This window comes from Ranitomeya imitator, chromosome 6 (genome assembly GCF_032444005.1).
Source record: "Ranitomeya imitator isolate aRanImi1 chromosome 6, aRanImi1.pri, whole genome shotgun sequence".
In the NCBI taxonomy this organism is placed as follows: domain Eukaryota; kingdom Metazoa; phylum Chordata; class Amphibia; order Anura; family Dendrobatidae; genus Ranitomeya; species Ranitomeya imitator.
This window is the reverse complement of record NC_091287.1, coordinates 381289346-381313795: the sequence shown is the minus strand read 5'-3', so window position 1 is coordinate 381313795 and position 24450 is coordinate 381289346. Positions and strand designations below refer to the sequence as shown.

The following is a 24450-nucleotide window of genomic DNA, read 5'->3' as shown; positions in this document are numbered from 1 at the left end:
ATGGGACTACTGCTCCCATCATATGACACCTACAGACGCTAATTACAGTGACGATAGGAGCGGCGGATGGGAGTTTTCATCTGCCGCTCCTGCGCTATAAATAAATAATTAAAAAAAAAACAAAACTGTGTGGGTTCCCCCCTATTTTTGATAACCAGCCTTGCTAAAGGTCACAGCTGGGGGCTGGCATTCTCATGCTGGTAAGGGGCCATGCTGGTAAGGGGCCCCCCTGCCTAAAAATAGCAGCCCGCAGCCGCCCAAAAAAGGTGCATCCAAATCTGGCACTGTGCCCGACTTTTCCCAAATGCCCTATAGTGGTGGCAAGCAGGGTAATGAGGGGTAAATGTCACCTTGCTATTGTAAGGTGACATTAAGCTGGCTTTTAGTAATGGAGAGGCATCAATAAGACACCTATCCATTACTAATCCTATAGTAATTAAAGGGTTAAATAAACACACACATGCAGAAAAGTCTTTTAATGAAATAAAACACCACACAGTTTGCCTTTTTTTTTATTCTGCCATTCCAAGCGAAGCCATCGATCTTCTGAATTAACAATAAAATAATAAACCAAGAGTATACTCCCTGATCTGTCGTGGTCCGATATAATGAGTGTCCCGCGCAGTATCTGGGGGAGATAAAGCTTACAACCTGGAGCAATGGTAATGTGACCGCTCCCGGCTGTAAGCTACTGGGGAATGAATGGGCCAGAGCAGGAGCAGGCTCAGTAACCAGCGGTGACGTCACCGAGCCTGCGCTGCCTCACAGCCTGACCTGAAGTTACCTCTGCACCGTGGGAAAATGCCGGAGAAGAGGATACCGCAGGTAATGTATCTATTCTATATTCTAGCAATCTATCTATTCTAGCAATCTATCTATCTATTCATTTTTTCTACAGGAAGTTGTTTTTTTTCCTCTGTGTGCATTCAACTTTATTGGCATGCACAAAGGGAAAAAAACGCACCTAAACCTGCGTTTTTGGCACAGCTTCTTTCCTGCCAAGATGATCAGGTTTTGCTGCAGAAAAAAACCACAGCAAAAACGCCCTGTGTGAACTTACCCTTACTCAAAACTGAAAATAAAGATTAAACAACAACCACAAGATGGATTTCATCAACCAAGGTATTAATGTAATCAGTATGACGGCGCCGGCCTGACACTGTCTGTAGGTTACCGTGCACAATCCTGCTGACAGGTTCCCTTTAAATATTGTGTGACACAAGAGTAGTCTTGTTGGTGGCCGCCCTGTTCCTGCCATGTTGCAGCATTATAACTGTAGCAGCTGTCATCCATGCTGACTGTTATCTGTCCCCAGGAATTCACGCTGGGGAGACCACACCTGATAAGATGTTCACACTGACAGAAGTGGAGTGTCTTGGTGCCTGTGTAAATGCACCAATGGTGCAAATTAACGACAATTACTATGTGAGTATATCACTAGTACAAAACCAATGTAGCGTATGTTACGATGTATCACAATTACTCCATGAGTGTTGAAGGACATCCAAGATCCCACTCCTTGACTACATTGGAGGGATGGTATTGCTCTAGGTAGTATTTTTTTTTTTGTGTGTGCAAAAGTCAATGCATTTATGATAAGTTCTTTGTTATGCACAAAACAGGTTCTTCAAAAAGTCACAGAATACTATACTCCGTTACCACCCAAAAATACAGAGAATGGGCCTAACTTATCACAATTGTCTAAAAGGAAAAACTGTTTGTTGCCCATAGAAACCAATCACAGCACAACGTTTATTAGACTGTTTAATAAAATAAAAGCCGTTTTCTGATTGCTATGCAGTTTTTCTTTTACAGTTTTGATAAATTTGCCACAATGTGTTGTACAACTGCATAGTAAAGGGAATTTGTCAGCAGGGCTTAGTTATGTAGTCTGAGAGAAGCACCGTGTAGGGACAGAGACCCTGATTCCAGCAGTGTCAGTTACTGATCTGATTGCTGCAGTTTCAATAAAAATCCGTGCTCTATCAGAAGGAGATTATCACCAAATGATTACTACATTATCACTAGGTGTCCTGTGCCTCCTAGTCCTCCTGCTCTGTATAACCCTGCCTCCATCACTCGTCTGGCAACTTTCTGCCTATGCACAGTGGCAGCTTTCTGTATACAATCAGTTGTGTGGGCGAGCATATACAGAGCTCAGCATTTAGAGAACTGGTAGATCTGCAGCTAAGAAAACAGTGATTGTATCAAAATGACAGCATGCAGCCAAGTAAGTGACACTTCACTGGAATTGGGGTCCCTGTCCTTCATTGTGCTCCTCTCACATCACATGGCAAAAACCTGGTAGCAGATTCCCTTTAACCCCTTCAAAGCATGGTCAATTTCCATTTTTGCATTTTCATTTTTTAAACCCTTCCAAGAGCCGGATTTTTTTTTTTTTCTGTCATGAGTAGTGATGAGCGAGTGTGCGCGTTACTCGAGTTTTCCGAGCATGCTCGGGTGTTCTCCGATTATCTTGGGCGTGCTCGTAGATTGTTTGTGTCCCCACCCGCAGCTGCATGATTTGCGCCTGCTAGACAGCCTGAACACATGTGGGGACTCCTAACAACCAGCCATCCCTGCATGTGTTCAGGTTGTCTAGCAGCCACAAATCTTGCAGCTGCGAGGGGCTCGAACATAATCTTCAGGCACGTCCAAGATACTAGGAGAACACCCGAGCATGCTCGGAAAACTCGAGTAACGAGCACACTCGCTCATCACTAGTCATGAGTGCTTGTTTTTGCAGATAAGTTTTTTTTTTTCTTTTTTTAAATGACACCATATGACGCCATTCATTTTACCATACAGTGTACTGCCAAATGGGGGAAAAAAGTATGTTTTTTTTTTTTTATAATGTACACTGTATGTATTAGTTCCCTCAGGGGACTTGAGCCTGCTGCTGTCTGGTTGCTTGTATTATGTACAGCAGTACAACTGTATTTCTGTATATGGTAAAGATCACAATCTCCTTTTGAAGCCTGACCACAGGCATGGGGGTCATCAGCAGACCCCTGGCTGTCATAGCAACCCATCGATGCCCCACTGTCAAGTCATTGGAGCACCGATGGACACGTAGAATGACGTGCCCATATGTCAGCACGCTGTTAAGCATGTTAAGTCGCGGGCACAGGTCCGCTCTACCCCCAGCTGTTAGAGCCAGGTTCTGGCTGTGTCACAGCTATTACCTGTGGGATATGGGGTATGGGCTCCACTCCATACACTTGCTACCGACTTGCAACGTACATGTGCAGCGGATGTCGGTAAGGGGTTAATTCCCTCAGAGTGCTGCACAAAGTAAAATAAAATGTATTCTTGCCTCTAGGCCTCGCAGTGCTACTTTTGCTTTGAGCCCTGTGTCCCCCGCCAGTCTTGTGTATAAAAAAAAAAAAATCACGTGACTGCTGCAGCCGATCAGCATCAGCCGATCAGCATCAGCCGATCAGCATCAGCCGATCAGCATCTGCCGATCAGCATCTGCCGATCAGCATCTGCCGATCAGCATCTGCCGATCAGCATCTGCCGATCAGCATCAGCCGATCAGCATCAGCCGATCAGCATCTGCCTATCAGCATCTGCCTATCAGCATCTGCCGATCAGCATCTGCCGATCAGCATCTGCCTATCAGCATCTGCCGATCAGCATCTGCCGATCAGCATCTGCCGATCAGCATCTGCCGATCAGCATCTGCCGATCAGCATCTGCCGATCAGCTGCAACCTTCATAATTGCATCCGAGCAGAAGAAACACTGTTCTATGTAATCGTGAAGGCTGAAGTGTGCTCATGTTCATTATGTCATAAGGTGGGGGATACAGAGTTTGGAGCGGAGTAGTGCTACTGGTCAGGGAGGTAAGTACACCGTTTTGTTTTTTTTAAAAGTAATTTTATTAAAAAAAAAAAACACTAAAAAAAACCACACACCTTTTAACACTTACTCTTTTTATGGACATGGCCAATAATTTGATCATGAAATAAAATTTTGGATGATGTGTGCAGCTTTGGTGTCAAATGTAAGCAAAGCCTGGAAATTTCAGGGTAAATGTTCCCAACACTACGTGCCTGGTTTTGATATTGGGAACCTTCTGAATACTGTTCTCGTGTCGTTATACTGGGCGGAATTTATCTACAAATGTTTGCTTAATATACATCTATATTGAGATTGTTGCTGAGTAGCTAGCTGGATAATCCACCTGCTAATCTTGCTGCAGTACAGTGAGACTTTAAGGGTCTTAGTGGTGCAGATGGTGTTTACACGGAGGGGATATATATGCACACGAGATGAAAATACCGTGACAGTTGTGTGGGGAAGAGTCCTGAAATTTAAATAAAGGTATAGATCGCATCTATGATAGCTAAGGTATTAATGCATGATAGCTAGCAATGCCATAGGATGCTGAATTTAGTGTCATTGCAGTAGAGGGGTTAAAGGCTATCATCAGATAGGTCATCAATATTAGATTGGTGGGATCCAACTTTATGCAGCACTGCTGATCAACTGATTGAACGTGACCCAGCGCTATACATTGTCGTGGTTGGAGAATGGTACTGCAAGCTTTGGGGCTGTGCCATCTACTCAGATTTACAAGATGGCTGTACTACTTTACAGTAGTATGTGCCAGGTGCTTTAGGCTTTACTAAAAGATGCCTTATTAACACCCTTTGGTAGATGTAGCTAGCTTACATCAAGAAGCTGAGTTAGACACTCCTTTATTTGACACTGTAATTGAGTTTCACATTTTTAGGAATATATAAAAAATAATTCTTACTGGGAAAACTATAAATATTCAAATTGTTTAAAGCACCACTCCAGTGTGTGTGTGTTTTATTGCAGTGCTGGAGTGTTGCTTCCAATGTAAGGTCCTTGTATTTAGTCTTATACAGGTGCTTCTCACAAAATTAAAATATCATCAAAAAGTTAATTTATATCAGTTCTTCAATACAAAAAGTGAAACTCGTACATTATATAGAGTAATTACAAACAGAGTGATCTATTTCAAGTATTTCTTTCTGTTAATATTGATGATTATGGCTTACAGCCAATGAAAACCCAAATGTCATTATCTCAGTAAATTAGAATACTTTATAACACCAGCTTGAAAAATTATTTTAAAATCCAAAATGTTGGCCTACTGAAATGTATGTTCAGTTAATGCACTCAATACTTGGTCAGGGCTCCTTTTGCATCAATTACTGTAGCAGTGCGGGGTGGCATGGAGGCGATCAGCCTGTAGCACTGCTGAGGTGTTATGGAAGCCCAGGCTGCTTTGATAGCAGAATCAGCTCGTCTGCATTGTTCTGTCTGGTGTCTCTCATCTTCCTCATGACAATTTCCCATATTTTCTCTATGTGTTAAGGTCAGGCTAGTTTGCTGGCCAATCAAGCACAGTGATACTGTTGTTTTTAAACTAGTTATTGGTACTTTTGGCAGTGTGGACAGGTTCCAAGTCCTGCTGGAGAATGACATTTCCATGTCCAAAAAGATTTTCGGCAGAGGGGAAGCATGAAGTGCTGTAAAATTTCCTTGTAGACGGCTGTGATTACTTTGGTCTTGATAAAACATAGTGGACCTACACCAGCAGATGACATGGCTCCGCAAGCCATCACCGATTGTGGAAACTTCACCCTAGACCACAAGCAGCTTGGATTGCGTGCTTCTCCACTCTTCCTCCAGACTCTGGGACCTTGATTTCCAAATGAAATGCAAAATTGACTTCCTTGTGGAGTGTGTCATTGACTACTTTCTGGACATCTGTCAAATCGGCAGTCTTCCCCATGATTGTGGAGCCTACTGAAACAGACTAAGGGACCATTCTCTATCGCCTCATTGGGGGACACAGGAAACCATGGGTGTATGCTGCTGCCAGTAGGAGGCTGACACTATGCAAATAGTTCCTCCTCTGCAGTGTACACCCCACCGACAGGAAGTAGGATATTCAGTTTAGCTTAGTGTCAGTAGGAGGTGGACACGGGTCTTTCATTAGACCCTTATCTACCTCAATGTGCGTCGTTTCTTTTCAGGTTTCCGGAGGAATACAGGGTGAACAGTCACACCTGTACTCCCACAAAGAGACTATGAGTACGACGTGTACTGCCACCACGTATCCTCATACGTCTATTCGGCAGGACCCCAGCCCCTAACACAGAAGCGTGTTTAGGTGATTCGATCGTCGGTCCTGCTTAAGTCTTCCACCCACTCGCCCACCAGAGCGGTTGGAGGAGACACGGATGTCCCACAGGATTTTCGGACGTCTGATCTATCCCGGATAAGGAGGTATTTTTTTCTCTCAAGAAGATAAGTTCAAAAAAAAAAAAAATTCCTTTCCTCTCCATCTGGTTAATCGGGCCTACCACTACCTTTCCAGTAGGTCAGTTTACAGTGCTGTCCTAGGTCTATCTGCACTATCCAGTGCGTTACTCCTATCATATATGATTTACAGTAGTATACGTTCAGGCTGTCTCTTACGGAGTCAGAGCTCATATAATACCTTGACTCATGATTGCTAACTGCACTATTCTAGGGGTCTTTGAACTACCTCAATACAGAGCTTCCCTTTTATGTGTCAGCACTTACCTTTTCTTTCTTACAGACACTGGATTATACCTCGAGCAGCTCCAGGTTTTTATTTCCGACCGTGGCAGGAACCGGTTCTCCCACCTCGGATAGGAATTGGATCTTGCTCTGGGCAAGCATCGTCCAGTGTAGAAGGCTGCTCCACGCCTGGATCAGATCTTGGGGTTTTGTGATAATACGTTCCTTCCTTCAGCAGGATTCGTATCCTTTTCACCGTTATTCTCGTTTGTGTGGTGTCTTATACCTAGGTAAGTAGATCCACACGCTAGAACCCTCTCCCCGTTCCAGAGGGTCTGGATCGGATAGGGTCATTCATGTCGTCATAGGTAAGGATCTTCTTTTTGGCAGTCAAGTTTTTTTCTGAGGCCTATTTACTCCTTCCTAGGGCCAACTTCCCATGGAATTGACATTCTCCAGGTTTTCCATGGACTCTCCTCCTTTGACTGCTCATATCCGATTGTGCCTATCAATGCCCATCTTGTCTACATTGTCCATAGTCCCTGTTAACCACGTTCATCCCCGTGCGCTTAAGTTTAGCTTCCTGATGGATCTGAGTCTGCGGAATCTTCCGGTAGTCTCCGTTCTATCTACTTAGACGGGCAAGAGGTGGTCTCTTCAAACGGTTCTCCCTTTCTGAGCCGTTTTGTTGGTGTAGCAGAGCCTACATTGCTGGGTTGAGATCCAAGGTTTCACCCGGGGTCCCCTTCAGTACGTCTTCAGCGTTTTGCTCTCTAGCAGGTCCTCAGTACCCTACTCTCAAGTCCTTTCTTGTCATTTCAATTTAATGGTCTTTTCTGGGGTTTCTCTTGGAATCCTTAGTCCAGCTGTTCCAAGGAGGGAAGCGTCTCGGTTTCCTATATTCCCTCTCTTCTGAACTTACTGCGAGCTGACCTCTTCTCCGTCTCTGGACCCTCCGGTTTCCAGATTTTCCACCGATAGTCCTCCTCTCCCAGAGAGAGCATCCCTCAAGGATACCGACGGCGGACTAATAGTCCATGATGAAGTTGTCCATTGAAGTGTCCGCCGCTACATTGTGCCCTGCCTTTGTCTCCCTTGCGGACTAATTTTCTCTTGCAGGAAGTACATGGTATCCGCCTTCGCGAATGCCGCTGCAGGTGCTGCTTGGACATCCAGCAATCTGGTGCCCATCCGTAGGACCCTTTTGATTAAGGCGTGGCAGGACTTATCCTCTAGGAGGTCCCTCACCAGCTTGCCTTCTGAGGTTTTCCGTCAGTTTGGCTCCAACTTGAACCAATTATTAAGGAGGTCATCGGAGGGACAAGTCCTCTTCTTCCTAAGTCTAAACCTCGTTATTCTCCTGGGACCGCGTGTGCTTTCTTTTATTTTATGAAAGCCTTTTTCCAGGACTTCCTTTTCTTCAAGGCATCAGACATTCCTGCATTTTTGAGAGGGGCAGGTCCTTTTTCGTTTCATACCTTCCTTTCAGGCTCTCAACCACTTCCAGAGTCTGTGGCAGAAGTTTTGTATATTCTGTGGATCACAGGTTCAATGCTCTGCCCTACCCTTGCCAAGGTTCTCCATGGCTCTGTCCATCGTTCTTGATTCCCTTCCCTTCGTCCTGCTCGGACTCATCCTTTGGAGCGTTCTCTTATCACGCTACCGGGTCAGGGCGAGGTGCATCTGTCCAGCTAAGGCCCTCTTTTCAGTATACGGGCTCGGCGTAGAGGCCCTCTGGCCTCCAAATCAATGTATGCCCACAATATCTGGTCAGCAATGTTTAGATTTACCAGGTCAGAGCAGAGCTGCTCCTTCCAGGTTTAAGGCGCACTCTACCCGGGCAGTGGGCGCCTCCCGGCGGTGCCAATATAGGGCTTCTACCTTGCACCTCTACAGACCGATGATCAGTCCTCCAAATGTTTGCGAAACTTGCATGCCTAGCCTCGGCGTATGCCGGCTTAGGTAGGAAGACCTTGCAGGCGACGGTGGTGAGTTCCTCTGACCTAGATTGGAGTTGACTGCTGTTCCCACCCCAGGGACTGCTTTGGGACGTCACATGGTTTCCTATGTCCCCCAATGAGGCGATAGAGAAAACAGGATTTTTGGTTGCTTACCGTAAAATCTGTTTCTCGGAGCCTTCATTGGGGGACACAGCACCCTCCCAAGTTGAACAGCTCTGTTTTTTGTGTTATACTGTTAACGGTTGAGTTCTTTGAACACCCCTTGAGTGTTTGAAACTGTTAATCTGTAAAGTGCTGCGTAATTGTTGGCGCTATATAAAGATTATTATTATTATTATTATTCTTTCTCTTTTACACGTTGCTTCTCCTACTGCTTCCTCACTAACTGAATATCCTACTTCCTGTCGGTGGGGTGTACACTGCAGAGGAGGAGCTAACTTTTTTATTTGCATAGTGTCAGCCTCCTAGTGGCAGCAGCATACACCCATGGTTAATGTGTCCCCCCAATGAAGGCTCCGAGAAAGATTTTACGGTAAGCAACCAAAAATCCTGTTTTTTCAACGCTTAAGAAGCCTTTGCAGGTGTTTTTTGTTAATTAATCTGATTTATTGAGATAATGACTATTTGGTTCTCATTGGCTGTAAGCCGTAATCTTCAACATTAACAGAAATAAACACTTGAAATAGATCACTGTGTTTGTAATGACTCTATAGAATATAGGAGTTTCCTTTTTTTGTATTGAAGAACTGAAATAAATTAAATTTTTGATATTCTAATTTTGTGAGAAGCACCTGTACTTACCCTCCACCATCTCCCCCTTCTATCGCCTCTGCTCCCATAGGTCTCCGGCAGTTTGTGACCTGCCGGCTGCTCGCTGGAGTGAGCCCAAGGTCACAACTCAATACAAGTCTACGAGACCCTTGTTCTGGCTCTCATAGACTTTGCATTAAGAGCTTGTGACGTAGCTTATGACTTCTGGCCAGTCAGAAGTTGCAGTCACAAGATGACGCTGTGTGATAGGAGCGAAGCCGAATAAAGGTGAAGACAGCGGCGGGTAAGAATAAGAAAAGTTGCAGGGACCTTAGTTTAGTAGCACCACTCCACTACTAAAAAAACAAACGCTAGAGCAATGCTTTACAGGGAACCTGCCGACACGATTTATCACTATAAAGTAAAAGGTATGGCCATAATGGCGCTATTACACTGATTAAATTGATACCTTTGTTGTAGGAACCTGATCAGTTGTTCTTTTTAAATCATGGTTCAAAGTTTTCTTCTGATGAGGGAGGCCGGAGACACATTATACTTTATGATAATAGTAAATTTAGGTTGATATGTTTTGTGTTTATTTACAAAAAAATATTAGAAATTTGAGAAAAATGTTAAAAAATTAGCAATTTTAAAATGTTGAATGATTATCCCTTTAATCCAGATAGTCATACCACAGCAAAAACATTAATAAAATTTCCCACATGTCGGCTTTATATCAGCACCATTTGTATTATCTTATTTTATTTTGCTGCATTTTAGTAGGTTTAAAAATGTAGCAGTAATTTTTTCATTTTTTCAAGCAAATTTACAAAATGTGTTTTTTTTAGGGACTTTTCCAGGTTTGAAGTGCCTTTAGGGGTCCTATATATTGGGAAACCCCCAAAAGTTATACCATTTTAAAAACCGCACCCCCTGATATTTTAAAAACTGCAGTCAGGTAGTTTATTCACCCTTCAGGTGCTTTTCAGGAATTAATGCAAAGTGGCATGACAAAAATGAAAATGTGTATTTTAACCACCTAAATGCCTCTAACTTCTGAACAGGTTACTACAGCCGTCAGACTCTAAAGGTACCTTCACACATAACGATATCGTCAACGATATCGTTGCAACGTCACGCTTTTTTGTGACGTAGCAACGATCTCGCTAACGATCTCCTTATTTGTGACAGCGACCAACGATCAGGCCCCTCCTGGGAGATCGTTGGTCGCTGGGGAATGATCAGGACCTTTTTTTGGTCGCTGATCACCCGCTGTCATCGCTGGATCGGCGTGTGTGACGCCGATCCAGCGATGTGTTCACTTGTAACCAGGGTAAACATCGGGTTACTAAGTGCAGGGCCGCGCTTAGTAACCCAATATTTACCCTGGTTACCATTGTAAAAGTTAAAAAAAAAACTTACTTACATTCTGATGTCTGTCACGTCCCCCGCCGTCAGGTTCCCTCCCTGCACTGACTGTCAGAGCCGCCGGCCGTAAAGCAGAGCACAGCGGTGACGTCACCGCTGTGCTCTGGCTCTGCTTTACGGCCGGCGCCGCTGACAGTCAGTGCAGGGAGGGAACCTGACGGCGGGGGACGTGACAGACATCAGAATGTAAGTATGTAGTGTTTTTTTTTTTTTTTTTTTGTAAATCTGTTTATTAAATTTTTCATGTTTCTAAAGGTTTTTTTTTTTTTTTTACTTTTACAATGGTAACCAGGGTAAATATCGGGTTACTAAGCGCGGCCCTGCGCTTAGTAACCCGATGTTTACCCTTGTTACCCGGGGACTTCGGCATCGTTGAAGACAGTTTCAACGATGCCGAAGTCTTTCCCCTGATCGTTGGTCGCTGGAGAGAGCGGTATGTGTGACAGCTCCCCAGCGACCACACAACGACTTACCAACGATCACGGCCAGGTCGTATCGCTGGTCATGATCGTTGGTAAGTCGTTTAGTGTAACTCTACATTAAGGCCGATATTTGGTGGTGAATTGTCATGGCAAACATCAGGACCACACAATCATGATCTCAGGGCACCAATTGGGATAAAGAGGAAGCCCCCACACTCTGTTAACCATTTATAATGATGTAGTCATGTAGTCACTATTGACAGCAGCATCTACGGGGTTATACAGATATGGACGGTGCAAACACTGAGCTTGGCTGATGCAGCAAGTTGTCAGCTATAGGGAGCAGCCGACAGCTGCTGGATTGTCACCTGTATGGGGAGGCTATTCTCTTATATCTCAGGTCAGTTAAAAGACGTATTGGCGGTCATTAAGGGGTTAAAAAAAAAAACAAATGATAGGATTCCTTCAACAAAGATATCAATTTAATCATTGTAAAATGCCCTTTTTTGCATTACTTTAATTTTCTAGCGATAAATTCTGCTGACAGATTATCTTTTAAAGGCACTCTAATCACCAGGTTTTTGCTGTCCCATCTGAAAGCAACATAAATTAGGGGCAGAAAGCCTGATTCCAGTAATGTTGGTAAACACTTCATCTGCTGAAATTCCTCTCGTCTTCCCACTAATTAGCTTCTGCTATTTAATCCTGGGTATTAATGCGCTGTGGCTATCACCGTCCACCATTCTGAGCCCCCTACAATGCACGGTGTAGTCAGCAATCTGTACATGAATAGTATGGGTTAGAAAGAGCTACTGTAATCACTTTCATCAGAACTACAGCAAAAAGCGCCGAAAAAGAGACACATTAGTGGAATCTCTCCATGCTGTCCTCTGATTCAGGAGCATAAACCTGGGGACAGATTTTCCTAAAGGATGTTTAGTACGGTACATTATTTTAGCCAACAGATTTGCATCCAGAGAAGGCCACTATGACTCCATCTAGATATTTTCTAAGGTAAAATACCGGTATAAAAATCTGACCGTTTTTGCTCTGAGAAATCCAGTACAGAAGTGCAACTACTATGTTGTTATGTATATTGAATAGTAGGCTCCTTTTTTTTTTTTTTTTAAGAGCTGTGAAATATAAGTGAATGTTGCCTTTTTGCGGACCATATTGATGTGTATACCAATCTTGCAGGAAGATTTGTTGCCAAAGGATATCGAAAGTATCATTGATGAACTAAAGGCTGGGAATGTTCCTAATCCTGGGCCAAGGTAACAGATGTGTGTCTATATCCTAACATTTTATGCATTTGCTGTTCATTGTATCCTCCTGTATCTATGGATTAGCTTGAAGTTGTAGTAGGCCTGTGTGGTCAGCAAAAATCTAGCAATATCATTCTGTACTAATATGTCTTCATTTTATTCTAATGTGACTTGAATGACCAGGACATCCATCTTAATTGGCTGATTAAAACATGAACATTTGCTACTGGCATTGGATATTCATGTGTTAATGAACTAAGCTGCAGGGACTCAAGTGATAATGAGTCTCACATTCTAAAGGTGCCTTCACACTGAGCAACTTTCCAACGAGAACGACAGCGATCCGTAACGTTGCAGCGTCCTGGATAGCGATCTCGTTGTGTTTGGCACGCAGCAGCGATCAGGATCCCGCTGTGACATCGTTGGTCGGAGCTAGAAGGCCAGAACTTTATTTGGTCGTCAGGTCGGCGTGATTCGTCATGTTTGACAGCAAAAGCAACAATGCCTGCAATGTTTTTTTCATGGAGCTAACAACCAGCGAGAACGATAAGTTAATCGCCGTTACGTCACTGGATCGCTCCTGCATCGTTCTGCTGTTGCCGTGTTTGACGTCTCTACAGCGACGCTGCAGCGTCGCTTAATGTGACGGTACCTTTAGTAGGAGACTGTTATCCTCCCAACATAGGAAATGGAGATGGGGATCAGGCTTAATTTCTGCTGGTTCCAAGCCTAGGTGGGAACAAATGGACATCTACCCCAGCGAGCCTGCAGCTGATAAACAGGAGATGTGCTGCTGTCCATGTGCATGTTGTGCTGGGATAGAACGATCCTAGTAAAGGGTTATTCCCCAAAAAAATAAAATCAATTTCCTGATCATTGGGTTAGACTGCTGGGATCCCCAGATCGCGGGGTGTAATTCTGAGAACAAGGCAGAGCGCTGCTTGTTTCATTGTCTATGGGAATGCTGAATATATATTGCCTTTTTCCAGCAGTCCGATAGACAATGAATGCAGTGGAGTAAGAGCTGCAGAGCCCCGATTTCGGGATCACTAGAGGTCCCAGCGGTCTGACCAGCAGGGATCAGCATTGCTCTATCAAAGTTTGTACTGATCCTGTGTGTAGGAGCACCTACGCTGAAAATGAAAAACATGCTGAATTTGGCGACTGTAACCAATTTTAGTTACAAAGGAGCGGTGATCTGCTGTAAGTTTATTTAGACATATTATACACTTTCCTCCTTAGAGCATTTCTCTTTGTCTACTCGATATTTAATATACAGTATTGCCCCTATCATATGTGAATGTCATGCCCAGACTTCTGCTCCCGTGGAACCAGCTCATCTGTTGGCAGTGTTCTCTACATTATGGAAACTGAAGATATGAGATGGCAAACGCCAAAGTGAATTTCTGTTCTGCTCTCAGCACTAGATTCTTAAAGTTTTCAATCACTGAGTTTGAATAAAAAAAATAAATCCTGAAATGGTAGAAAATGCTAAAATAAAGTATACTCGCTGATCATCACCGCCGCTCCTCCAGTGCTGGTAGCATTGGACACGGTGCAGGCATGTTTCACCACTGCCAAAAGGGCAAGTACGGAGACTAACCGTGGTCCCATCCAGCACTAGAACAGGGGTAAAAAGGGGTCTGCAAGAACAGTGTGTGTGTATGTTTGTATGCGTGTGTGTATGTATGTATGTATATATATATTTTTTTTAATTTGCACATGGAAACACTAGAATCAATGGAATGAAACTGAAAGGGAGAAGATACAGATTAGATATTAGAAAAACTTTTTGACAGTGAGGATGATCAATGAGTGGCTGTCACGAGAGGTGGTGAGTTCTCCTTCAATGGAGGTCTTCACACAGAGGCTGTACAGGCATCTGAGATGGTTTAGTGAATCCTGCATTGAGCAGGGGGTTGGACACGATGACCCTGGAGGTCTCTATTCCATTTTATTCTTTTTACGTATTTTGTCTTTTTCGTGCACAACCCGTAATTTCTTCCAGTCACCATAGACTTCTACAAAGTGATGAGTAAATCTTCATTTTCGTGGTCCTTTTAGTCCTGTTCCTCCAATTCTACCTTTCTTTTTGCTGGCAACATTAGCCATGGTATGTACTGAAGCCAAAAGACCTGGTTTCCTGCCTATGGTCGCATTTAACCCCTTCAATACTAATTACAAGCTGACAAATGGGAGGGGCTATGTTTATTTATGTAAATGCCGGTTCCCCGCAGCATTAGGATTGAAAACATAAGGAGAAAAGTGTATAATATTTCTTTTGTGAATAGGTGCCTAGGGAATAAGGGTTAACGTATGAACACTGCCGTGTCCTGGACTGTTGAGGTCTGGATGGAAAATCCTCCACTGCTGCACATGTCACAGCGAATAAGTTATAAGATATTATAGCTTTTACATACATCCACACCTAGACTGTATAGTGGCTTATTTGGTATTGGTTTTTTTTTCTTTACAGAAATGGCAGGTTCTCATGTGAGCCCTCTGGAGGACTAACCTCTCTGACCGGACCCCCGCCAGGACCTGGTTTTGGTGTTAGGGCAGACCTCTGAACTGTATACAATAGAATAAATGTATCTATTTGCAAAACTAAACATTAATAAAGTTATGTTATGAAACCATATACTTCTTGCACTCACTTTGATTATGGTCTATTTTATTTATAAGGGTTATCCAACCTTTGAGGAGAATAGGTGAGATGATGTTTGAGTCCATTTACTTGTTGAGGATGAGATTTCAATATCTGCAGTAAAGGGAACATTTTACATTTTGCAGTGTATTATGCCTGGTTCCTGCAAAGCCAAGGCTAATTTGGAGGATTGATGTTCTTACTTATGTGATCCATGCTTCTTCAGTGAACACAAAACTTACTTTTTCCATGGCTGCCTCTTTAAATTCTTAACTCCAGACAAACTATGGGGCTACAAAGTGAAGTATAAAGTAACATTTATTAAATGTACAATTTATAGTTTCCAACAGAAGAGACCTCTTACCATTGAGAAGAGGACATGACATGAAAACTGGTTATATAAGAACAGCATCTAAAGGATAGACATGGATCAGATATAACAAAAGTAGTTAACTGGAGACAGTAATCTGAACCTGCAATGCAGAGCATCGGAGGAACCAAGGGCGCAATGATCGGGGAGAGCAGGAGGGGGGACCTGGAGTATAATCAGGGAGAACAAAAGGGGTCGTGGAGTATAATGATCAGGGAGAGCAGGAAATAGGTGACGTAGAGTATAATCAGGGAGAGCAGGAAACAGGAGGGGACGTGGAGTACAATGATCAGGGAGAACAGGAGGAGACGTGGAGTACAATAATAAGGGAGCGCAGGAAACAGGAGGGGACGTGGAGTATAATGATCAGGGAGAACAGGAAACGGGAGGGGATGTGGAGTATAATGATCAGGGAGAGCAAGAAACAGGAGGGGACGTGGAGTATAATGATCAGGGAGAGCAGGAAACAGGAGGGGACGTGGAGTACAATGATCAGGGAGAACAGGAGGAGACGTGGAGTACAATAATAAGGGAGAGCAGGAAACAGGAGGGGACGTGGAGTATAATGATCAGGGAGAACAGGAAACGGGAGGGGATGTGGAGTATAATGATCAGGGAGAGCAAGAAACAGGACGGGACGTGGAGTATAATGATCAGGGAGAGCAGGAAACAGGAGGGGACGTGGAGTACAATAATCAGGGAGAGCAGGAAACAGGAGGGGACGTGGAATATAATGATCAGGGAGAGCAGGAGGGGACGTGGAGTATAATTATCAGGGAGAGCAGGAAACAGGAGGGGACGTGGAATATAATGATCAGGGAGAGCAGGAGGGGACGTGGAGTACAATAATCAGGGAGAGCAAGAAACAGGAGGGGACATGGAGTATAATGATCAGGGAGAACAGGAGGGGACATGGAGTACAATAATCAGGGAGAGCAGGAAACAGGAGGGGACGTGGAGTATAATGATCAGGGAGAGCAGGAGGGGACATGGAGAGCAGGAGGGGACGTGGAGTACAATAATCAGGGAGAGCAAGAAACAGGAGGGGACGTGGAGTATAATGATCAGGGAGAGCAGGAAACAGGAGGGGACGTGGAGTACAATGATCAGGGAGAGCAGGAAACAGGAGGGGACGTGGAGTACAATAATCAGGGAGAGCAGGAAACAGGAGGGGACGTGGAATATAATGATCAGGGAGAGCAGGAGGGGACGTGGAGTATAATTATCATGGAGAGCAGGAAACAGGAGGGGACGTGGAATATAATGATCAGGGAGAGCAGGAGGGGACATGGAGTACAATAATCAGGGAGAGCAGGAAACAGGAGGGGACGTGGAGTATAATCAGGGAGAACAGGAGGGGACGTGGAGTACAATAATCAGGGAGAGCAGGAAACAGGAGGGGACGTGGAGTACAATGATCAGCGAGAGCAGGAGGGGACGTGGAGTATAATGATCAGGGAGAACAGGAAACAGGAGGGGACGTGGAGTATAATGATCAGGGAGAGCAGGAGGGGATGTGGAGTACAATAATCAGGGAGAGCAGGAAACAGGAGGGGATGTGGAGTATAACGATCAGGGAGAATAGGAGGGGACATGAAGTTCGATCAGGGAAAGCAGAAAATAGGAGGGGACGTGTAGTACAATAATCAGGGAGAGCAGGAAGCGGGAGGGGACATGGAGTACAATAATCAGGGAGAGTAGGGGAAGGAAGCAAATGTTGCCTGTGCTTTTTGCTCCATAAGTACGACTCTAGAGTGTCCACCTGGGGTATCTGATCGTGCTCTCTGTATACATTAAAGTTTGTGTATTTAAAAAACCCCACCGCATTTCTCAAATGTTGAGGTATAGTGTTCACTGTGCAGGATAATTAACAGTGATTGATCAGGAAGACGAATTTGTTTTTTTATTAATCCACGCTAGATCGCTGTCACTTTGCAGGTCTCATTGCGGACAGGTGCAGGAGCTGCCTGCTGTTTCATGAGCTATTCTAATCAAACACACAAAAAAACAGAATGCACTTTTTTTTTTTTTTTTTTAAATGATGAGGGGGTCTATGTAGAAAAGAATATTGCTGAGTTAATTATCAATAGTACGTACTGGGACTAACAGAAAAACCATCCACCTGAACCAGGAAAGCAGGCACATGCCATGTTTGGAGCTCCTGAGTCTGATAAATATATATATTATACACACACACGCTGTATGTAAGTAGGTAACCCTATCGCTTGCATGTATTGTGTATGGGTGCTGTGCTCATGTAACACGCAGCCAATCGGCAGTGTGCACACAGGCTGTCTCTCTCTACAAGTGAGGCTGGGAAATCCCCCGGGGTCCATTCTTTCCTCCCACACACTGCAGAGGTGCTGGTACACTGGCAGCACTGATCTGAGCCAAAGGAAAGCTGCACATTTACCGCTAATAGCCGCGCTAAAGCTGCTGCTGCCATGCTGGGGTGCTCACACTGAAATGTGATATTTACGGTATGTTGTAATTTACACTTTACTAGCATAGAAACATCACAATAGCGCACAATCACGTACCGATTTTTGGTGTTTTTATGGTGTTCTTTTGAAAAGTGTTTAGGGCTTTGCAGGTGGTATCGGGTCAAGTGCAGCCTTAAATCTGCTGTAACCCTAAAGAGGTCGTCCGAAACTACCATGGAGTTAGTCCTAAATGTCTAATGTAATAATATACTTCGTCCCCATCATTGCCTCTCTGCTTTAATTTTTACTACTGATTTGATGACATTTAGGTTGAGAACCCCCCCACGTGCATGCTGGGATACACTAAGAAGACATTATTCTGATACATTTTTATAGCGCCCTTTATTCTATGGCGCTTTACATGTGAAAAAGGGGGCACATAAAGACAAATACATTAAACTTGTTTTTTTTTGCTCAAGTCAGGGCTCAGCTGCTGCAGCCTTTGATCCCCCACCATGAAACCACACATCAGTTGTAAGGAGAGTGAGCAGGGAGAACAGAGACCAGCCCCAACCCTGAAATTAACAGCTGTTTTGGGGGGTGGGAATGGTCTCTGCTTTTCCTACGCCCCAGGTCCTCTCCTTACAATGCAAACTATTCTGACACATTCAGGCTATGTGCACACTTTGTGGATTTTGATGCGTTGGTCGCAGATTTGCATCAAATCTGCAGTGTAATGCACAGCAAGTGTTAGTCTATGTGAAATTGACATTTGTTGTGCACATGCTGCGGAAAAAACGCGCAGAATCGTGTTTTTTTTCCGCAGCATGTCCATTCTTTTGGTGTTTCTGCACCCAATGACTTCCATTGTGTCAGGCACATCCGCAGCAAAACCGCAGATGTAAAAAAGATCTGCGGTTTTGCTGCGGATGAAACGCTGCAGATCAGGAGGTGGGAGTGTGTGCGTGTCGGTGTCTGCGTGTCCCTGTGTCTGTGTAAACATCCATTGTCTGATAAGATTACTGCTCCCATCCGGAGCTCACAGTGACAGCATTGCCGATGATGGGAAAGTAGTCCCATCAGACAATGGCTGTGTTCAGTATTAAAAAAAAAACAAACAAAAAACAGAACATACAACATATACAGTACATACACAACATACAACACATAACAGAGTACATACTTACCAATCACCTAGTCCCTGAAGCCCTCGATTCTCCTGTAAAAGATAACATAATAAACCAACCTATAGCTACCTTTCCGCCGTAGTCCAGTTAACGTGTCCCATGATAATCTCCCATGTAGAATAGTGACATCGGGCGATGTCAGTGCTCTACAGGGGCCCCGCGATGAACTGACAGGCGGAGGATACCTCCACCGCTGCCGAGAGAGAGGTCGTCACTTAAGTTCATTCTCTAACCGGCAACGCTGTGAGAGAAAATTCCCACGCAGCATTGCCGTGAAGTGAGAGAATGAACTAAGGTAACCTCTTCTGCGATGCACTGCAGGAGCCATTGTCTCCTGTCAGTGTGTCACTGGGAGGCCCTATAGAGCAGTGACGTCACCTGATGTCACTGTTCTATTGGGGAAATCGTCGTGGGACACGTTATTAATTGGACTGTGTCGGACCAGGGATTATACGGTTGGTTTATTATTTTTTGCAGGTGATCGATGGCTTCGGGGAATTAGGCAGTATGGTGAAATTAAGAATATTAAAATACTTTTTTCTGGCTTCGTGGTTTTTTTTTTTTTTTAACTCTTTCACTACTAGAGGATTAATAATTGGTAGGTGTCTTATTGACGCCTCTCCATTATTAACTGGGCTTGATGTCATCTTACAATACAAAGGTGACATTATCCCCTTATTACCCCTTATGCCACCGCTACAGGGCAGTGGGAAGAGAGCGGCTAAGTGCCGGAATTGGCGCATCTCACAGATGAGCAATTTCTGGGGTGGCTAGGAGATGGTATTTGTAGCCGGGGGGAGCCAATATCCATGGCCCCTCTCTAGGCTATGAATATCACCCCGCAGCTGTCTGCATAGCCTTTTTTGCTATAAATTATAGGGGGACCACACTTCGTCTTTTTTTTTTGGGGTGGAGTCCACCTATTTTAATAGCCAATAAATATATAGCCTGGGAAGATCCATGGGTATTAACCCCTTCCCAGCTTATAAACATCGGCCCCCGGCTATCAGTTTTCCCTCTCTGGTGCAGACAATTGCGTGGCAGTCCACACCATTTTTTTCACTTAAAAAGATATTGCGTTTAATAATGCAGATTGTGTGTCTTTAACTCTTTATGTACCATTTTATTGTTTATTACTAAACATCGGGCTTGGTATTATCGATCTATAGATCTATATCTCTGTGTGTAAACATTCTACAATGGAGTATGTAAATGAAGAGGTTGGACAAGAAATGACATCACAATTTATTTTTTTTGTTCAATAATAGATCTTTATTTAGCTTTCAAAAACGCATACAAATCTGCATTAAAAAAAAAAAACACATGAAAATCCGCACCTGCGTTTTCTGCCAAGAAGATGAATCTGCACAGAAAATTCCACAGGCAAATCTGCAACGTGTGTACATTCCCTCAGCTTTTTGGATTTAGCAATGCAAAGCATTGAACTATGCTGTGTGTACATGGCTATAGCCAGTGAGGTGCTTATCACAGGAGGGGGAATCTGCCAGGAGTTTGTGTCCAGCAATGATGAGCTCCTAGTGCTAAACAATCCCTGCAAGTAAACAAAACCACACAGCTTAACCTCTTAGTGACCGGGTCAACTTTTACAAGTCTGACCACTTTCACTTTAAAGTTATAGCTCTGGAATGCTTCAATGGATTCAACTGATTGAGATTATTTTTTTCGGGACATATCGTACTTCATGTTAGTGGTAAAAAAGTTTCGATGTGACTTGCATTCATTTATGAAAAAAAAAACAAAAACGGAAGTTTGGCAAAAATTTGGAACTTTGTGCAATTTTCAATCTTAATTTTTGTGCCCTTAAATCAGAGAGCTATGTCACACAAAATAGTTAATAAATAACATTTCCCACATGTCAACTTTACAACCGCACAATTTTGGAAATATTTTTTTTTGTTAGGACGTTATAAGGGTTAAAAGTTGACTGGCAATTTCTAGTTTTTCCAACAAAATTTAGAAAACCATTTGTTTTTAGGGACCACATCACATTTGAAGTGAGTTTGGGGGTCAATATAACATTAAATACCCAAAAGTGACACCATTCTAAAGTCTGCACCCCTCAAGATGCACAAAACCACATTCAAGAAGTTTATTAACCCTTCAGGTGCTTCACGCAAACTAAAGCAATGTGGAAGGAAAAAACATTTTTCCAGTCACCTTCCACAACAGCAGTATCGGAGGATGTCTCCCCGCCCTAATGGGGGACAGGAAACACAAAGAGGTTAAATACCCCTCCCTACAACCACCAGTATTTATCTGCCCCCTATGGGGCATGAAGAGGTACTGCATAGTGATGCCGTGGAAGGTGACTGGAAAAAATAGAATTAGTCTTACCGGTAATTCGGTTTCTAGGAACCTTCCACAACAGCACTATCTGATATTCTTATTGGATTATTCCTGCACTTGTTGAGTGGTAATTATACATGCTACTGTGTCCAGAAAAATCACTAATGGTTGCAGGAAGGGGAGGGGTATTTAACCTCTGTGTTTCCTGTCCCTCATTAGGGCGGGGAGACATCCTCCGATACTGCTGTCATGGAAGGTTCCTAGAAACCGAATTACCAGTCAGGCTGTATTCACACGTTGCGGTTTTTCCCGATAAAAATGCTATAAAACCGCATACAATAAGCATCCCATCATTTAGAATGAATTCCGCATGTTTTGTGCACATGATGCGTTTTTTTCCGCGAAAAAAACGCATCGCGGCAAAAAACGCAGCATGTTCATTAATTTTCCGTTTTTTTTTGCGGATTTCCCACTCCAAAATGCATTGGGAAGTGTCCGGAAAAAACCGCGGCAAAAACGCATGCGGTTTTCTTGCAGAAAATGTCCAGAATTCTCAGGAATTTTCTGCAAGAAATCCTGAACGTGTGCACATAGCCTAAGACTAATTCTATTATAACTTTTTTTTCACAAAAAAAAATTACTTTAGACCCAAACTTTTTTTTTTATATTCACAAGGGTAACAGGGGAAAATGAACCAGAAAATTTGTTGTGCAGTTTCTCTTGAGTACACTAATACCCCGTATGTGGGGGAAAGCCACTGTTTAGGCGCACAGCAGGGCTCAGAAGGGAGGGAGCACCGTTTGACTTTTTGAACGCAAAATTGGCTGGAATCAATGGTGGGAGCCATGTCGCGTCTGGAGACCCCCTGATGTACCTAAACAGTGGAATCCCTCAATTATAACTCCAACACACCCCTAACAGTTAACCCAACCCTAATCCTAATGGAAATAAATACTTTTTTTATTTTATCCTAACTACGTGGGAGATGAAGGGGGGTTTAATTTACTTTTTTTTACTTTGATCACTGTGATAGACCTTATCAAAGTGATCAAAATGAACCAATAGGAAAAACATGCTGGGGGATGACACTGGAGTGTCCGGGGATACCGGAGGGCTCAGAGGACCCAATTTCTCTCTCCCCTGGTATGCTAGATCATATCAGAGGAGAGAGAAATGAATGGGAATCTTTTTTTTTTGTGATTGCCGTTATTCCGTGAATAACTGATCATGAGACTAAGGACAGTAAAAACCAACCCGAATCATCTTCTCCGGGGTCTCGGCTACCCCCGGTAGCAGAGACCCCAGAGATTTTCTGACGCTGGGGTCGCTATACCCTTATTTCTCAGTGCCATTAAAAAGCGGTGCTGAGGAATAAGTGCCCTTAACGTCCATCATAATTGTACCCATTAGTCTGCAAGGGCTGTTACCATGTCTATTTTGCAGACCAGAGGTCATTGTCAACCAATACCCCCCCCCCCCCCACCCTGCAAAAAATAAAGTCTGTTTATCATCAGAGTCACACATCAAACTTTTCAATGCAAGTCTGAGTCTGAAAATCCTGGCCATTGTCCGGATGGCATCTTAGTGATGTCTATTTTGCACTGAAGCAGAAGTTTGAGAAATCTCCAACCTTATATTTGCAAAAAGACAAAAATTGAAATTTGATCAATGGGGCCACTTTTTTGTTTTCCTTTTGGTCAAATATATGATAACGAGATGTTACTTTACGATTTTTAGCAAAATACTGTACAGGTTGTGTTCAAGAAACTTTGTTTCCTGTGAGTTTTTTTGGGCAAATTTTGGGGTTGATCCAAAATGCAGCATACCACGAAGATGGCACATATTCCTTACATGTTCATGCCACAAAAGACGTACATCTCCAAGATAAAAAACAAAAAAAGTGTCAATCCCAACTGCAGTGGGTTTTTTATAGAGTGATGCAACTAATCTAAGTTTCCTGCCCTTAGTCATATCCTTAGCAGCCGCCATATTCATCTGTTATCGGCTCCGCTCTGGTTGGTCGTCTGCGGGTTGTGACTTCCCAGATTTCTCCAGTGTTTGCTGTGTGAGCCGGAAGTCACAGCTCAATGCAAGTCTGAGGACCAGAAGACGGATCTCGTAGGCCTGCATGGAGAGCTTGTGACTTCCGGTCAGTTAGAAGTCGCGGTCACAAGATGACGGTGCAGGCCCAGAGTGGCGCCAGGAACAGCAGAAGACAGCGGCTGGTGAGCACATTACTGGCACCACTCCAGCGCTGAAATGTTGGAGTGCTGCTTTAAAGGGACACTGTCACCTGAATTTGGAGGGAACAATCTTCAGCCATGGAGGCGGGGTTTTGGGGTTTTTGATTCACCCTTTCCTTACCCGCTGGCTGCATGCTGGCTGCAATATTGGATTGAAGTTCATTCTCTGTCCTCCGTAGTACACGCCTGCGCAAGGCAAGATTGCAGGCGTGTACTATGGAGGACAGAGAATGAACTTCTATCCAATATTGCAGCCAGCATGCAGCCAGCGGGTAAGGAAAGGGTGAATCAAAAACCCCAAAACCCCGCCTCCATGGCTGAAGATTGTTCCCTCCAAATTCAGGTGACAGTGTCCCTTTAAACACCAAGTAGCAGTGTGTGCAAAGGAGAACTAAGGAAACTGCTACAGACAAAGTCATACACCAGAACAAATCGCTCTCCTGCTTTTTCTTGCCAGCTTTACATTTTAGAAGTATTAGGGAAATAAATGAAGCAGGTCCTATAAACAGAGACGTCTATATGTAATGCCAGTCACCGTTTCCTCACGAGCCCCCTGAATATTCTGAGCGCTGGAAGAGGAACCAGAGAAAACAGTATTTTCATTGATCTGTATAGCCCCCAGGTGCCGCTTTCCTATTAGCCCAGGCACTCTTCCCTTTATGCTCCATATAGTATCATGCTCATATATGCGACTGTTGGACCCAACACAAGTTTTCTGAATGGTTCTGTCTTTTCACAAATGAAAGCCCGTCAGTAATGAAGGTACAAAAAAGGAGCTTTATTTATGGAGACTTCACACACCGAGGTTTCACTGCTATTTTTTCCTATGCAAATACAGAGCGCTTTGAGGATGCCGAATTTTTGACCAGTTTATGGTATTTTTGCTTCCATAGATCTCCCATGGTGTTTAGTTCTTGCTT

At 43.8% G+C, this 24450-nt stretch overlaps 1 protein-coding gene across 1 annotated transcript in view; it reads left to right on the top strand.

Moving 5' to 3' along the window:
* Window positions 1-14994, top strand: part of NDUFV2 (NADH:ubiquinone oxidoreductase core subunit V2) — a 42258-nt gene extending 27264 nt beyond the window's left edge. The window contains exons 6-8 of the mRNA XM_069731058.1: window positions 1316-1425; window positions 12286-12362; window positions 14830-14994. Of these exons, the coding sequence (XP_069587159.1) occupies window positions 1316-1425; window positions 12286-12362; window positions 14830-14923 (281 nt within the window). The 3' untranslated portion in view covers window positions 14924-14994. The remainder of the gene's footprint in view (window positions 1-1315; window positions 1426-12285; window positions 12363-14829) is intronic.
* The last annotated feature ends 9456 nt before the right edge of the window (window positions 14995-24450 follow it).